This window comes from Lindgomyces ingoldianus (genome assembly GCF_010093535.1).
Source record: "Lindgomyces ingoldianus strain ATCC 200398 unplaced genomic scaffold BDR25scaffold_22, whole genome shotgun sequence".
Lineage (NCBI taxonomy): Eukaryota > Fungi > Ascomycota > Dothideomycetes > Pleosporales > Lindgomycetaceae > Lindgomyces > Lindgomyces ingoldianus.
In genome coordinates this window covers 528,123-545,698 of record NW_022985183.1, presented here as the reverse complement: position 1 = coordinate 545,698, position 17,576 = coordinate 528,123, and the positions used below count along the sequence as shown (strand labels likewise).

Here is a 17,576-nt window from a genome sequence, read left to right as displayed (position 1 = left end):
CATCGGAGGCTTCGCTGCCGATGTCCAGAACTTTTTTTGATTCCTGAGCTGCACTCTACAAGATCCACCTCGGAGCTCCAAAGACCGACGAAGAGGCATGCTATATCCTCGACCAGCTTCTACGCCCTTTGCAGACGTCTGTTGGAGTTGTCGTATTCGAATTGCTGGTCAGCAGCGCGGCCTTTCTGAAATTGTGACAGCTCGACATCTCTCACCCTTCATACCAGGATCCCGCCCTAAGTTTCGATTGAATGCGTTGGGCTTGCAAGCATTGACGCGACAATCGTTTCATGCATCCCAATTCGTGAGCGGATTTCATATCTTATCGTGCCTTCCAACCTATACTGATCCCACTCAGCGCCCTCGAGCTTCAGTTGTAGCTGCGACGACTGACCCCTCTTCACTCTCCACTCCCGATTCCCTTCCCCTCCATGCCCGCACAAGCCCAACTCGGAAGGCGTTGCAAAGGTGGCAGGATGAATATGGCGGACCGAATGAAGACGACCTCAGAGCCTTCCCGAACCATCCGGCGTCTGGAGAAACATCGAACAACCTGGCAAGGATGAACTTCCCAGGCAAGTCTGATGATGATTTCAATGAACCTTTTGACAACGATGAGGATGAAATGATCACCATCGGCCTCTTCCTTAAGCCTGGTGATGTTGTCGAGTTGAGGTACTTTGCTACACACTCCTCTGCCAACATAGTTGCTAAACGCTATAAGAATGCAATCACGCGAGCCTGTTCTCGCCGCCTTCGTTCAAGATCTTCAAAGTGTGTCCCAATTTTATACAGCCACTGGGAAATGGTGCCATACCAATTTGCAAAACATACGATTCGCTATTCCTGGCTGCATTGATCCGGCATTGGTCAAACCCATCATCCCATACTTGCCTACCAAGTTGGACACCCTCGACATCAAACGGGCTATGCATGTGCCGCTGGCTTTAGGCGCCCCTGTGTTGAGTATCCTTGAACGGCTGACCAACCAATCCGAAGACATATACCGAGGAAACGCTCATGTCCTAGACAGCGCCTACTCAACTCTTGCCGATCAGACACGTACGCGGATGATGACCTTGACCCAGATTGCCAAGACTCTACTTGGACGCAATGATCCGGCCTGGAAACCCTCTCCGCCGGCACTTCTTGCAGTTCGCAAGGCATTAATGCACAACGAGTTCCGCTTTAGATCCGACTATCGTAGCCAACGTTTGACCAATGTTTTCGCCATTAGACCAAAAGGTGAAGTTGAAGTCATCGAGGCCGTTCGGGACTGGGTGCGGCAATATCTCGAGCACGAGGCTCAACGAACGACCCAGACTATCCCTAATTCCTCATTCAAGGCACAAAATCCGCCCGAGGCGGTAACTTACATAGCTCAGTTCATCGAAAAGGCCCGTCGTCTGATTGCCCGGAGCCGTGAGCTGCGAGATCCTCTTGAAGGATTTGTCGGCCCCTGCAAAGCCCGACTTGCGCACAAAGAGAAGTCGCCCGCGATGCACATCACATGGGGTGAGGAGTTTAGCACCACAGATAAGCAAATCATCACCTTTCTCCAGGCCTGGGTGTTGATGATGCAGTTCCACAATATTCCCAGTTTGCAGTCTGCCGGTGTAGCACTCCTCCAGGCAACTGGATGCTACGAAAAATACAATAAGTTTAGAGACAGACTCGACAAGATGAATATGAGCACTGGTCATTTGTTCCTGCAAGAGATTGGAGTCATCACACCGTATGAAAATAGGATACTCCACGACGAGTCACTCATGCTGCCTACTGTCCGTCTATCCCGTAACCTAGAACTTCTCACCACCAAAGCAGAGTTGACCCGACGACAACCGGACTTCCGCGACTCCATGGCAGAACTGCGCCGGGACTGGGGTGCAATGAATGTGTACTGTATCGATAATCCTGGTTCTAAAGAAATAGACGACGGTCTTTCTATAGAGAAAGTCCAGGGGAAGAAGTCCGATTACTGGATCCATGTTCATATTGCGAATCCGACGGCCTTTTTCGATAAAACTCATGTGTTGTCGGGCCTCGCGGCGCACATGACTGAGAGTGTGTATGTCCCCGAGCGGTCGTTTCCCATGCTGCCTACATGGGTCACGCAAAACTATTTCAGTCTTGATCGCAATCGGCCAGTACTCACATTCAGCACGAGAGTAGACTTAGCCGGGAATATTTTAGAGACTAAGATCCAACCAGGTATCATTAGGCAGGTTATACATGTCTCGCCGGTGGAGGTAGCCGAAATCCTCGGGGAGCAACCACTCGCCTCCGTCCGGACATTCGTTGTGGGTGGAGAGATTCCAGATTCGTACAAGACTCAGCCGCGCAAACAACTTCCCCCTAGCCAGGTCCAGGAACTACGAGACTTCTACACCGTTGCCCGTTCTCTATGGGAGAGGCGTAAGGCAGCCGGTGGAATCCGTGGCGCAACAATGCTCGCTGAGCCTCATGTTTTCGCCAAACCGGGGCGGAAAGGGTTAGATTGGGCTCCACCATCTACTGATAGGGCTCGATACATTCATGGTGACCCCATCATTGAGTTGAGGAGTCAGTTAGGCCGACGGACTCTTAACCAGGACCTTGACGCGACCAACATCACGGAGGAAATGATGATACTCGCCGGTCATGCAGCTGCCTCTTGGTGTGCAGTGCGAGGTATTCCCGTCATGTTCAGGGGAACAATTGAAATGCCCAGGCGACCCGGTGTTTTGTCTCTGGATGAATTCAAAGAAAAAATTCTGCAACCTTATTTGGATAGAGATGCCGAAATTTCTCCCCTACTATTACTCCAATACCTGCAAGCCGTTGGTCGGGCCATAACGCATACTTCGCCCATAGTGCATAAAATGATTGGAGTTGAGAGCTATCTCAAGATCACGAGTCCTCTACGGCGATTCAGTGATATGATCTCACATTGGCAGATTGAAGCTGCTCTCCGACACGAAGCTCGAACTGGGAAGAAATTCAGCGCCGACGAAGTTCAAAACGCTGCCCGACCAATCCTCCCATTTTCCCATCGACAAGTGCAAGAGTCCATCATTACTCTCTCGCCAAGAGAGAACCTCATTACGAAAACCAAAAAAATCTCCAACTTGTTTTGGGCAACACAGGCATTCATGCGAGCGTTCTACTTCAAAGAAGCAGAGCTTCCCAAAACCTTCAAAGTCTGGGTGAAGAAGACGAAGGAGAATTTTCTCATGGTAGAGACTATTATAATCGAATTAGGGGTTACGGTTCACTTGGAGAGGCTGAATGAAGATATGCGCGTTGGTGACGAGTGGGAAGTTGAGATTTATTTTGTTAGTGCCTTCCTCAAAGAGATTTTTGCACGGCCAATTCGGCTTGTGGAACGACCGACCTGGACGCTATCCTAGAGAGCTCGAGCAGGTCCGAGAAAGTTGTTAGTATCTGGCGTTGGGCAGGTACAAGCTATTGTACTATAAAGCTCTTACCAGCAATTGCCATTGCATTCGAAGATGGTAGGGCAGAGCTTCGTGTGGCTTTGGCCTTCTTTCTGTTCTTCAGTAGCTCCAAGGCTTCCACCACGTCGCGTATTGCGTGCGACATCAGTCGAGGTGGCGTTAGTTGTGGTGCTAAGACAATACCGCATTACGTTTAACACTAAGGGGGAACGATCTGGAATTGTCATTCGTTCCATCACGGTGAGAACGAGGGGTTCAGTGTGACACGACAGGAGCGGTCTACAAGCCATCGCTCAGATCCTAATCAGCAGATCCATGAATTCTATACCACAAGAAGCACGAGTACCGGCCACCATTTCCTTGCAGGCAAAGGGTCAACGAAGGTTCGAAGCGGAAAGGGGAATGAGGCTTTAAAAATGTTCACAGCCCTTTAATGGGTGTTGGGGATTGGCAGAGGAGTCTCAACACGAGCCAAATGCAACCTCCAGCCTACTGCAAGCCACCAGTGGCTCTAACTATGAAGGCGATCCAAGCAAGATATACCTGCTAAGACCTCTCCCGTCCGCCAACTCAGACGGGATGCCGTGATTGTTCATGAAGCGAGAAAAGCAATTCATTGCCAGGCGCAGCAATAGAATGCCAGCAAGGCCATTCGACACGGCGGCATTGGAGGCCGAAAAGCTTGGAAAGAAGTGCCAAAGGATCGGCCCGCCTTGCTGGTAAAGTGCCAGATCTTTGTATCATGTATCGCTCCGACCCGGTTACCGGGCCACTTCACCTGCTTCCACTCTGTAGGCCTTGAACTTGGCGATATTCCCTCGTGCAACTTTACCACGGTTTTCTGACAAAGGCCACACCCTAGCTGCAATGCACCGCGACCGATCTGGAAGTCCAAAGCCCGGTGAGAACCCAGTATGCCTGATAGATGTTCATTCCTCGGCGCCTCTATCCCACGTCTTACTGAGCCTTCCTTCTAGCTGAAGAGTGAGGCTTAAGTGCAGTTTTCACTAATTACAGAATTTTAGGGTAGGTGGCCATCTCATAAAGTGGGACCTTTCGAAAACCAGAGCTCACTTCGGAGAGGTCAAGTGCAACGGTTTCAAACGTACTTTGCGCACTTGGAGAACTGATATAAAACTCTCTCTTATCTAGGTCGCGTGTTTCCGACGGTCAGCACACCGCGACGCGCCGTTAGCGACTCGACTCTTCAGTTATTCTTTTGACGCTCTGTTTTGATTCTCGCTTCGTTCCAGCTCTAGTCCAGAATGAGTGTTTCAACCAGTGGGTTCAACCAACCTGCGACTGCAGATTCTTCGCCAGAGAATGTCCACGGGGCCGTTGACCAGCCTTCCGCTGTAGCCGAAGGCACCAAGAAGAAACCTCTTTCTCAGCAGCCACGCCAACTGCTTTCGTGCACTAAGTGCCGTGAGCGAAAAGTCAAGGTAAGGATGGTTAGAAGAATAACCCGCAAGGCAATCCCCGCATCACCACCGTTTATCGTCGAATGACCTGACACGATCTGGAAACACAGTGCGATCGTACCAAACCGTGCACATCTTGCTGCGCCCGTGGACAACCTAAGGACTGTCACTTCAAAGTTGCAGAAGGCGGCGACTACGCACCTATCCAACAGTCTTACGAGCTCCGGAAGCTCCGCACCGAGAATATCCAGCTCAAAAACCGACTGCGGCAGAGTAACCTGCCCATTGAGGCCGATGAAGAAGATTTCGACGTCTCGCCAGACTCTCACCTTGCCGAGGTGCCGGTGAGCAAATCTCACAGACGGCGCGCCGCAAGGCAGAGGCGTTTCCAAGGATCCGAATGGTCTGACAGCATATACTTTGGCAGCCCAGCTCTCGCAAACGTCATTACTGAAGTAGGCCTTTTTTAGTTGCACAACAACTCTGCGCTGACAGGTAGATAGTTCGCCAACATTAGCCTCTCTCAAGTGTCTGGGAAGTCCATCACCCATGCCATGCCACGCGGAGCGGACATGTACGCACCACAAGATATTCCCGCATATCCGTTTCCGACCGTGTTTCCTGCGGAGCAGGAGGCCTGCATAACTCGACTTCTACAGTGTCTCCCTGAACCTGTCGAGCTCTCAGCGTATTTGGATTCTTTTCAGGACCGCGTTCAGATTTGTGCATTTCCACACGTCCCAGTAGAGGTCACCAAGAGCGAAGTCGACCGGTTTCTAGGAGATGCCAGGACGAATGTCCAAATCTGTCCGGATATGCTGGCTCTTCTCTTTGCGACCCTCGCCCTCGGCGCTCAGCACTGCGTGTGGGATAAGTACGGCGGAAAGTGGGTAGCTGGGGCTATGGAAAAAGAGTTGAAGAATGGGGACGTTTATAGTAAGAAATGCTCTCAACCCCTATTTGACCAGTTACACTAATAAAAGACGAAGTGGCAGCTTCCATGCAGGCTTTGCGAATGGCCTCTTTTATGAGCAAACCCACCCTTCTTAGCATTCAAGCACTCATTATGATCGGACCCTACCTTACTAATAGTGGACGCTTCCTCGACGCCTGGACGCTCTTTGGAACTACGATTCGACTTGCTCAGTCCATCGGCCTTCACCGCCACCCGAAATACCTCGACCCAGCACCACCTACGGAGAAGGAATGCTCAATACGTCAATCACTCTGGTGGTGGATGCTTCATATGGACCAGCAGTATTCTATGACTCTTGGCCGACCTCTAGGCATCAGTGGGATTGGAGACTGCCCTCCGCCTCATGAACTCACCACGGACCCCACGATCTTGAGGTTTGGCGAATTTGTGCACCGTTTCACGATACTCGCGAGGCAAATACTCAGCAGCGACCGCTTAACCAACACAAAGATCGATGAATTCACGGACCGACTTCGAGCGCTGCTGGATACGATGCCGGAGAATTTACAGTTCAACGAGAGCTGGCTCTGCGAAGACAAGCCAATACCAGACTGGCCTCACGGTCCTATGGCTGCTGGTGAGCTAACGCATCTACTGCTCGGTTCAAGTCTGCTGATCTCAAGCCTAGCTTTCTACTGCAAGATTCATAACTACCTTATCCTCTTGAACCGCCAACGACTAGACAAACAAGAATCCCGCACTTCCGCTCACCAAACACCATCTCCAATAACCAAGACTCCGCCACCCTCGTTTCATTCGGGCAATCACCCTCCTTCGTCACACCCATCGCCAACCTTGTCATCAAAAGCAACGCTTCGCGGCCGTGCGCTCGTCCTCGCCTCTTCCGAAGACCTGCTGACTGCATTTCTTTTCTTTAAGGCACGGGTCTCCGCGGCACTAATTTGCTGGACAATGGGACAACAGGCCTTTAATTCATGCATGATACTTGTTCTCGATGCCCTGGAAACACATGACCTGAGCCGCATTAAGAAGGTGGAGCAGGCGCATGCAATATTCCAAGAACTCCACACGAACGGCGTGCATAAGCTTGCAGGCATAGCAGTCGGCAGAGTGAGCTGGGGGCTGAACCAGCTATTACCATTGAGAGACGAGGTTGGTGTTTCGATGGTGGGCGAATCGGCTGGCCTTGTAAGAGCAGGGCACGAAGGTGACGTTCAAATGCAGGGAGCAGCTGGAAATGAGGTTGCAGACCCAGGTACGCTGCAGGATTCAGTCATGGGCAACACTGGGATGAACCTACTCGAGAACTCGGGGCTCCAAAGTTTCCATCGGGAGGCGTTCACCCCACTCTCATGGGACTGGGCGGGGGACCGTTTACAGGGTGTTAGTCCACTGGAGCGCAAGCAGCAAGAAGAGCAGGATCAGCGAAAACTGTGCGAGCCTCTGAATCCCGGAAGTGAATCCGACGAGGAGTTCAACAATCTGGACAAGGGGTTTTGCACGCTTCAAGAAGTTCGATCCTCGGAAGAGGTACAAGGGTTGCGAAGATCGGCTCTGGGATCGGCACCATTGCGATTCGCGACCGCCTGTCCAGCGCCGTCACAGGCACAGAGTCAGCCGCAGGGCCTGGTATCTCCGATATCGCCTTTGTCGTCAACGACCCTGATGCAACAACCTCAACATCAATTCCAGGGGATAGGTGTGGGGTTGCATCAGCAGCTGTCCCCTCATCCTCGACACCACTCATATCCCTCATTACACCAGCACATCCCTCCACGGCCGGTTCCCCACTCCTCTCCACAGTCGAACAATCCGACCCTGTATTCACAAAGCCAACCATCCCCTGTCTCTACGTTATCCCACTGCTCTCCTTCGCCGGCACTTCGCTCGTCGCAAATACGATCGGGAACATTGTCTCATCAACAACCATGCCATGTGACCAATGCCAATAATGCTAGCGTGCACCCATCCTGGGCGGCCCGTCCCGCGCCCCCAATTTCGCGCTTGTCAGAGCCTGAAGTATTCTTCGCACAAGTGCCTGCGCCGGCGCGAGTGCAAGATATCCCTGCACAGCACATTCAACAAAGCCCAAATCCAACGTATCCGTTCCCGTTTTCTTATCACATGGTAGCTACCGGTAGCAGAGCTAAGGCTAACGTGGCAACAACTGCTGTCACACAAGCTGGTCTAGATCAAATGGACACTAGCGGATGGAGGAGATAGGTTAGTAGTAGAAGGAGCGGTACTGGATATGTCATTTTCTCATTTCATCTCCCCGATTCGATTCGATTCACCTTCCCGTTGAGTACCAGACGGTTCCTCTCGAGAAGCCACAACCTGGATATGGAAATACATGTTTTAGTTTCATGTGTATATCTCAGGATCCTGCACATACAGTTTCCTTTCATTCTCTTCTGTACGAGTCCGGGTTGTCAACAAATGGGTAGCATATTTAGAGGATTTGGCATGGCACGGTACGGTATAGCATTATGGAGGATACCCCCCAAATATTCGCGAGACACGGCTTTCACGGTTGTATTTCGAGTACTTTTCATAGCACTCTGCTGTCTCTCTTCCCCTCTCTTCGCTCTCGCTTACGCATAGTAAGCACTACTTAATTGAAAGTGCGTAAAAACAAGATTGTGTTTTTTTTGTGTGCCTGTCCACGTAGTCTTCTGTCAATGGCATGATCACAGAAATCGTTACCTCTATCCCCCATCCAGCCTGCCTCTCATACCCTCCACGTCGCCTCCCGTCACGTAAATGAAACCTGAAAGGTTGCTCATATCGCATGTCTGCCTGTTACCTCACAAGTAGCAAAATTTCATGTGCGGCACCACATTTACGCAACCCACTTCTATCCAGCCTCTGGATTTTCCAGTCAGTTGGCTGGAGCTCCAAGTCCCCAAAATTGTGGAGCATATGCACGCCAATCCTATCGGTTCCGGGGCGCTGGGTGACAGGCGTTCTAATTCCGTTGGTGGGTTGGTGGTTTCGTAGGCAGAGGTTGCTAGGAGTCTAGACCTTTCTGCTCGAAAGCAATCAGAGCAACTGTCGGTGAGATTGCACGACATTCCACGACAGTAGGGTGAGGTTGTGCGCTATATTTACAGGGTATTAACACGGGTGATGGCTAAAGGGTGGCGCGTAATAGAGGGAGCCTTGCGGCTTGGAAATTTGTGGATGAAAGGTGGAGCCAAAGAAGAAGGGATTTGGGAGTAGAGAATTAAGAGTTCGAGATTGAGGCTTGGGGATTCAGCCACTAATATCAATGGCTTGGATCGTCGCATTCGGAATAAATTGTTCTGTGAACTGATAGGGCCGCTCTCCGTAGATCTTGTCCACAAAAGCAGGTAGATTGCCATGGGATTCAGATTCAGCCTTCAGAGTTTGGCGGGCTGAAAATAGCTCTAGATTCTAAAACCAACCCATCTAACAGCAAGCCTTAAGCAATACTTCCGGATCCGGTCATCGTTCTGTCCGCCTCCCGCCTGGTTTTAACAGCGAAATAAATTGAGTCTTTCATTTCTAAGGTTGCAGATCTAATCGTATTTTGAGATGCAGTCAACGATTGGGCCCGCACGATACGACCTAGCAAAATTTGTTTTCCTTTGATCTCATCTCCACCCATCTATCAATTTCTTACTATTTCCTATTCCTGCAAAGACAGGCACCAACTTCTTTTATGTACCTCACTCGCTACAAAACGCCCTTTTCTTAGTCGGTCGCCGGTGAGCTGGTACTTTCGTACGCCCGCGCCGCAGCCGCTTGAAGTACCATTCCACTGGCGCTTTCACGCTTGTCCAACGTGGTGGCTTTGTGCGCCGTAGTCACGTTTTACTTTGGAGTCGGGATCCAACGGCATGTTCCTATCCTACCGCCCGACACAGTCTGACAGGCTGCGCCAGCCAGGTTTCGGCATCTTCGGCATGGAATGTGCGCCGGATTACTATACCATCGGTTGCGCCACCGCACTTCCGGTCTGCGAGCAAGCATGACCGGGACCGCGGGTAGGCTTAGTTCAGTTTTGCTTCTTGAAGATTTCAGAGCTAGCTAAAGTTGGATTGGACTTTGTTGACTCAATACCGGTATCAATGTTTCTTGTTACTCATAGCCCCAGGACTGATTGGCAACCAGCCCTCGACCTAAATCGGATATGCGTTATATTAATCTTAGAACGTACTAGATCAAATCTGAGATAGATAGGTATATCCTTGGCGTGTCAGTAGTAGCTTGACCCGTGTCCGAAAAATGTTGGACGGCAGATGTATACGAATGACAGTCAGGAGGAAATGTCATTCACGTTTTTGCTTTTAATGGCTGGGATCATAGAAGGGCTGAAGAGAATTAGCGAGAGGTTATCCGCACCTAATTATTGTTTTTATCGTCTTCACTCCAAACATACTATCACACACTTAAGTTTGTATGATCCTTTAAGATATTCAAACTTATCTTTAGCTTCTCATCTCAATTTTCTCGCAGTTATTTCTCAATCCATCTTGAATATTTTTCCCTTTCCGCGCAACCACTTCTCCCTCCCATCTGCCTCAATCCAACTTCACAGCCTACAGAACAGCCCAAATCAGGCCCTGTGCACCTCCCGAGAACCAGCCCAAGCCGACCGTGCTTGGCCTGCTGCCCGTACATGTAGCTCTAGTCCCACTCCACTCCCCCAGCCGGCAAGCGGCCGTATCGATCGTGGCTTGGTGTAGCTGTAACGGCCCGAAATCGCTGCAGCATATGCATGTACTTGGTGGAAGTAGATGCATTTCCCCGTGGGCATATTTTTGGCGTTGAGAGCGGAAGGATAGCGCACGGGATAGACATAGGATCTGTATGAGAAATATAAGCTGGTTCGATGTATGACATATCGGGTGGACATGGTGGGGGTTACTCCAATCTGTGAGCCTATGTGCGATAAATCGAATCTCGTGTCTGGGACGTAAGGGCTCGTGTTTGAGCTACGATAGAGTCGCTGGGGCTTTGTCTCGCATGTTGAATAGTGTCTCTCACTAACATAAAGCCTTGTAGGATCGGCGCTAGTAAGTGTTTTGCTCTCTGTAAGGCTTCCAAAAACATACACCGCGAGAGTTTTTCAGCACTTCCCTGTTCTTGCAAGTCTCGTAACCCCCAATGGGTCTTCTTCTGGTACTTGAAGAATAGGAGGAAGCCCCTCAGGCGCTTGTCAAACAGGATTGGAAGACTCTGGGATGCTGTATACTGGCAAGATTTGAATATGACGCAGACCTTTTAAACTGCAGCATGGAGTTAGTTCGTAGTTCCCTAAAGATGTCATCAAAACCGGAATATTCACAGAAAATCAAGAAGACAGAGAGACACTTACTAGCACCCTCTAATAGTCAATGCGCTCTCCATTTCTCTCTACACCCTCTGGCGTTTTCATACAACTTGCAGTCGGATTTATTGAATTTGGCCATCTCTGGTGATTTCAATCCTGTCTTGACGACGACTAAATGTTTGCAGGAAATAGAAATGTCTACGGAGGTACGATAGGCCTTTGAGATGCCTGGAGAGTGGCAACCCTGCTTACCGTTTATGAATGCACGTGCCTCTACCCCAGTTCCTGGGAGGATATGTAGCAGGATCAGGGTCGTAGGTGGGAACCAAGAGGAGCATTAAGTCAGCAGAAGATGGCACGGAGGGGAGGCATGCCTTTGGAGTTCATGAGATTGGGTTTTGGTTCATAGAGTGAGACGTCAGAGGCCAAGACGGGTTGAACGAGTTCTGCGGCGGGAGATGCAGTAGATTAGGCCGATTTTCCTCCACAAGGGATTTATGAAAACATTCGCAAGACAGCAAAGCTTAGCGCATAAACCCACGGTCTCCCAAAGAAGCGTTGCCATTCACTCCCTGATTACGTCTGAAGACCAAAACACTATCCCACAACACCCTGGTACTTCACCCTTGCTTAAGTATTTCTGACTCAAATTATTTATATAAGGGCTGTAATTTCCAGTTTTCTCGTCCAGTGGAGATGGGCTCCCACTGGACATACACCACTGCCAGACCACGCCTCGTTTGCTTTATGGCGCAAATTCGTGTTGACACCAAACTTACTGACAAGTGAACCTAGGATATTGTGTGTATATCTATTCTTTTTTGGTATATCAAGGCCTTGGGTTCGATACTTGGTGGTGGCGTTGAATTTTTCTTTTCTTTTGGCCGCTCCAGATTAATTTTGTTGTGAAGGTACTAGGTTGCGAGAGTAGAGTTTTTTGCATGCTACGGAGGTATAAAAACGACGAGGACTGATGTTTATTTGACACATGTATGTTTCCTTACGCAATACGGGTTTTTGCACCAGCAGTTGCAATATACAGTTGACTTATACAGTTAGGCGAATCTCTCCGCAGCAATCCCAGCCTGCTTGCGCCTCTCAAATAAGCTCACTACACCTACATATCGGCCACACCCACTTAGCTTACCCTTCAGTTTGCGCTCCATCTCATTAAGCACTTGCTACCATTTCCTTAGGGGGCTAGACACATCCCATTTTTTGCCGTGGAGAAAGAACACGACAACAGCAACCCGCCGCCTGTGTGTGCCAACCATCACCAACCTAAAAGCTAACTTGTACAGTAACTGACAGACAGACGCAAAGCAACTTCCTCCAACACTACCTCCACTTATTCAACTATCTCCGCTAGCGTTCTGCCTCCTCTCCGGCAAGCCTGGTCTTACAGAAACCAGTGCCCTCAGCACTGCTAACAACGCGACGAATATTCCCCAACAAATCCGCACCTTATACCCTAAATGTACGCCTTCATTTGCCTTCCTGCGGTCGGTGACTACGAAGCCTCTCCACACATCTATAACTCCCGATTCCACCGATAAACGTTCATTATTCATACACCTCGCGACTTCTCAACAGGCAATCCCAAGAGATTCACGCAAACTCAGATATATTGCGATATCACTTGGGCTCTGTCAAGGAAGTGGCCATAACATACAGGTCGCACGCAAGTAGTGCGGTGCGCGATAACCAGCGATAATGGACGTAGAATTGCCTCAGTTTTTGAGAGAAAGCGCAAAGATGTACTCCCACAAACTACGCCTCGTGACAGAGCATAGTGAGCAGGATATTGGCAAGCAGGCTCATCTTATCAAGCCATTATGAAATCGTAGAGCTCTGTGCGACCCATATCCCCTAGCCAGCTTTTTCGATCTGAAGAGCATTCTTAGGTACTTGTGAATTTCGAACAAACAACTTCCAACGTTGTTTTTGGATCAGACGATTTTTAGAAGGCTAGCACACGCTTACATATCGTACGCCATGAGATTCGGTACTGAAGACGCAAAAAAATACCCTAATGTTCGTACCTTGGACTTAGTAACAGACGAGTGGCCAAGGTTTTAGACCAGCGGAATAGCATTGGTTTGCGCTTGGTAGAGTTTTTAGACGAACAGAAACACATGGCCTTGCCGTGGCAGTATTTCCAGACCGCAGAACGAGTTCGAAGTTCGAAGTTGTTGGTGTTTAGATCATAGACCCGCATAGATTATCCCTGAGCGGCTTTTGAACAGACCGATGGGCGTGCTTGCGGTCCTCTGGCGCAACATCTTAGAAAGACCAGCAACCGAACACGCTGAATCCTTGCGCAAGTTTTAGTTCGGCGCAGAGACATAGCCAATCCGTCTAAAAGAATTTTAAGGAGTAGTAGCCATATTGCAGATACGCCGGTTGATTTTAAGAACCGGAGAGGTAGAGAGCGAAGAACGGAAATTGAGGGAAGTGAGAGGGGATTTATATGCCCGTAGGGAGGCCGAAAAAGCGCATGAGAATTGATGCAGAAGAGAAGGATGGGACATAAAAGTACAGAACATAATATTTTAGACAGCCTCGAAGATACAAGGAAATATTTCACACTAAGTATATCAGAAATACATATATGACGAAGAGAAAGCGTCTGCACGAAATAAAACATTACCCATTACCCATACCTCATTACCCAATACCAGTTACCCACCCGCCCCCGCCCTCCCCATCCCCTCCTTCTCTTCACATCTGCCACCGCCTAACTGTCCCATTCCCGCCCCGGCTCCCACCGACCCTCCAACTCTCCGGCGGCCCATTATGACTCGCTACTACGCCCCCCAAATCCAACACCACCTTCTCCAACACCACTCCGGGCTCCACCAGCCACACTTTTAAAGTATGCACCCCACTCTTCACCTCACCCCAACTTGTAGTATTATACCAAGCTACATTCGCAACCGCAGATTCCCAGCCTACCGGGAATTTCGGCTGTTTCTGATCGATGACATATTGCCGTCGTTGTTCTGGTTTATCGTCGATTTGCGCGATATAAGCTAGGGGGCGTTTGGGCGAGGTATTGAGAGTGGGCGCGAGGATGAGTGTGAGATTGAGGGGTTTGGTGGAGGTGGTGGCCGTGAAGGTGTAGAAATCGTATTCGAGAGCTGGAGCAGTTGTTGAGGTGAGGGACGGCGCGAGAGGGTTGTTGAGAGTTACGGCAGAAAGCGTGCGGCCGTAACCAGGCAGGATTTGGTATGTGAGGTTTCCTTTTGCGGAGAGTCGCGTATAGTGTTCTGCTTCGAAGGAGAGTTCCGCGGAGCCTTCGACGAAGCCGGATGTAAAAGTCGAGGGGAGTATGGTGTTGTTTATTGGCAGGGTGACTGTGGGCATCGAGTATTGGGTTCCGTAGTCTGTCGAGCTGGAGATGTTTAGGACAGTTTTCTTGCCAGTGCCAGTGGGGGCTTTGCTCCAGTCAACATCTACGTAAATGCGGACGTCTTTCCCGTCTGGCGCCATGGTGCCGGAAGTCTGGGATAATTTGACAAAGGGCTCGGCGGAGATATTCCAGTTGAAGGTCTGCGTACCCATGCTAAAGATTTCGATCCAGCGGGCAGGAGTATAGGGCGAGATAGGAGCAAGGTTTAGATTGCCGCCGCCATTGTCGTGCCATTTGTCGTCGCCAGGGACGGAACCGTTGCTGCGTTCGATGGCTACGCCCATGTCACCAGAGAGCGAGCGTTCGAGGTTCATGACCCATTGGAGGGCTGGAGTGGCTTGGCGCATGGGTTGTTGCCTATATGAACACAATTAGCCCCTCATCCTTGTGACAAAAGAGATGGAAGAAGGGTTACTTACCAGTATCCTTGATATCCAAGATGTGTTTGATCCATCATATGATTCCACTTGCCATTGAACAAGCTATGATACCTTGTCGTCAACTGATGGTCTGTCTTCATTCCATCCAGAACTCGTTGAAAAAGTACGTTCGCGCTGTTTCTTCCTTGACCGGCATAGATCTGGTTCTTCGCAGAGCTGACTTGAATATCGACGAAGTTTCCTCCCGCGAGCACTGGATGCAGTATCATTTCGAAGAAAGCTGGTTGCTGGGCGGCAGGCAACTTGTCATATACCGCCTGAGCGCTTTTGGCGAGAGTAGTCCATTGCGCAAGGATCTTATCCGCTTCTTCGTAATTGAGCACGCTGAAGCTGTTCGGTTCGATCAGCTCAAACTTGCGCATTGCGGCGAGGTAGCTGTATTTATCCATGACCGCTGCAACATCCTTCGCGACTTTGGAGTCGAAAGTGCGGGATGCCCACATCTCGAGCCATTTGGGCGCGCTCTTCTCGTCCCAGAGATCGATGTCGTATGCCAGGTCGAACCAATGACTGAGCGGGATTTCATATGGTTTGATGTCTCCGACGTTGACGATCCAGATTTCGGTTGCTTGGCGCTGGACTGCTTGGTACATTTGCTCGCGCGTCTTCTGGAGCTGGATTGTGTTGATCCATTTGTAGTCTCGGGTGTCGCCAACATAGTCGAAGTGCTGAATTCTTTGTCAGTCCACGTCTACGCTCTTGTTCTTTCTGATTGTGCAGACAGAGTATGCGCAACTTACGTAGTAAACACCTGCTCCTCCTGACCTCTTCGTCTCATCTCCCACTGGGAGTCTCCTAATATTACCCCAATTATCCTCGGTCCATAGCAAGGTAACATGATCTGGGACCTTCATTCCAGCCTCAAAGTAATCCTGAACCTCTTTATACAGACACCACATCTGTGGCACCTTTTTCGCATCTCCATAAACTTCATCCATAATCTTCTGCTGGGTATCCACAACATCTTGCAATACCTCCGTTTGAACATCAGGACTCATTGCTGTATCATGCGAGCCACGCATGCCGATCGTAACGACGTTTTCATAAGACTTGGCGCGCTGCACGCCTTCCTTGAAGAAGGGGTAGATGGAGGCGTTGTTCTCGGTCCACTGCCAGATACCCTTGCCAAAATTGTTCCATTCCTTGGTTGAGCGCACCATGGGCTCGGTATGCGAAGTTCCCATGACAATAGCATATTCATCGGCAAGGGGTTGGTTCCGTGGGTCGTCTACGTTGAACATGCCATTCCACATCGCCGGCCAGAGGTAATTCGCTCGTAATCTCAGTAGCAGCTCGAAGACATGCGAGTAGAATTCGGCGTTGAATGCACATCCCCATTTCGATTTCGGGAACCTCGTATTCGCCCAACCGGTCAGAGCAGGAGCTTCGTCATTGATAAAAAAACCGCGGTATTTGACTGTAGGAGATTTTTGAACTTTGGTGATTTTGAGGGCGTAGATTTCGTCGTGGGATTTAGGAGGAACGTCGGCCCACCAGTACCAGGGCGAGACGCCGATTTGTTCTGAGATATCATAGAGGCCGTAGATTGTGCCACGGCGGTCGCTTCCTGTGCAATGTCAGCTCTCATATATTCTTCAACTTGCTAAGAAGAGCGGGAGAGTTAGGTTCTTACCGGCAATGACCAACGCATTATCAACGCCATCCATGGGATTCTCCACAACCACACTGACAAAAGCCTCCCACTTTCCCTGAATCTTGCTGACGTCAATCTTCTTTCGCTTGATCAATCCGTCAATCAGACTGGAATTACCAATTGTCCCCGCAATAATCGTCCCCTCCTCTTCTCCCCGCCCCTTCTTTCCACCAACGCTCCAATCCTTGCTAATTCCTGTGACATTAAAGATCATTGACGCATTCCGCGCCACAGTCGCATTGCTAGACGTCTTAGCCGTCACTGTTCCGTTCAGCCCAGTGACACGTCCAAAGTCAACCGCGAGATCGATTGCCGCGCGAAGAACGCCAGGCCAGTCTTTCGCATCGAGAACAAGGTTGACGTTGGAGTCGCGAGTCGCGAGGAGCACACTGCCACGGGAGTCCTTGAAGTCTATTGTCGCATTTTGACCCAGAGCATTGACGAGATTGACAACTAGTAACACCAACGAAAGACAACGAATCCAGAATCTGGAAACCGAGAACTTCTCCATTGTAACGGGAGTGACAGACAGGCGCGTAAACACCAGGCTCAAGATTCAAGCCAGACGGAGTTCCACAAAGCCCTCACCACCATACAGGGAAACAACTGTATTTGTATCGTACATACAATCCCTAGCCCTCCGTCCGCTCTATCCCCTTAATCTGCTCGCCTCGCTTCACAACTGTCCAAGTCCCAGGAAAAAGATCGTGCCAACGCCAAAAGCGCGGCATGGCGCGGCGACATCATCTACGCCGCTGTCTGATATGACGATCCCGGGTATTGTGATCTGGATAGCTGGGCTGGGTAAATCCCCCCCTCCACCTGACCTAACTTCTCGAACCTTTTTCATCTGGAGCCGGCGGCCAAGATCCAGGAACAGTATGCGATTCTATCTATCGATATGAACACGATGCACGCGATGCAGGTTCCCCTGCGTCTATCATTCTGGAATCATTGGGAGATTCTGGGATGCCGG

General features: G+C 50.1%; 3 protein-coding genes across 3 annotated transcripts; 2 read left to right on the top strand and 1 right to left on the bottom strand.

Annotated features, from left to right (window-relative positions):
* Positions 1–68: 68 nt before the first annotated feature.
* On the top strand, positions 69–3,606 carry BDR25DRAFT_304634 (RNB-domain-containing protein). The gene is made up of 3 exons (XM_033690253.1): positions 69–304; positions 359–675; positions 725–3,606. The coding sequence occupies exons 1-3, from the start codon at positions 98–100 to the stop codon at positions 3,387–3,389; spliced, it is 3,189 nt and encodes a 1,062-aa protein (XP_033545946.1). The 5' UTR covers positions 69–97; the 3' UTR covers positions 3,390–3,606.
* A 1,096-nt stretch (positions 3,607–4,702) lies between these two features.
* On the top strand, positions 4,703–8,186 carry BDR25DRAFT_289297 (uncharacterized protein; the record flags this gene model as incomplete). Its single annotated transcript, XM_033688443.1, has 5 exons — positions 4,703–4,936; positions 4,969–5,313; positions 5,362–5,794; positions 5,848–6,411; positions 6,463–8,186. The coding sequence occupies 5 exons, from the start codon at positions 4,703–4,705 to the stop codon at positions 8,016–8,018; spliced, it is 3,132 nt and encodes a 1,043-aa protein (XP_033545945.1). The 3' UTR covers positions 8,019–8,186.
* A 5,629-nt stretch (positions 8,187–13,815) lies between these two features.
* BDR25DRAFT_343900 (uncharacterized protein) lies at positions 13,816–17,111 on the bottom strand (the record flags this gene model as incomplete). Its single annotated transcript, XM_033693879.1, has 4 exons — positions 13,816–14,863; positions 14,926–15,614; positions 15,687–16,513; positions 16,580–17,111. 4 exons carry the CDS (start codon positions 17,109–17,111, stop codon positions 13,816–13,818), a joined length of 3,096 nt encoding a protein of 1,031 aa, XP_033545944.1.
* Positions 17,112–17,576: the final 465 nt, after the last annotated feature.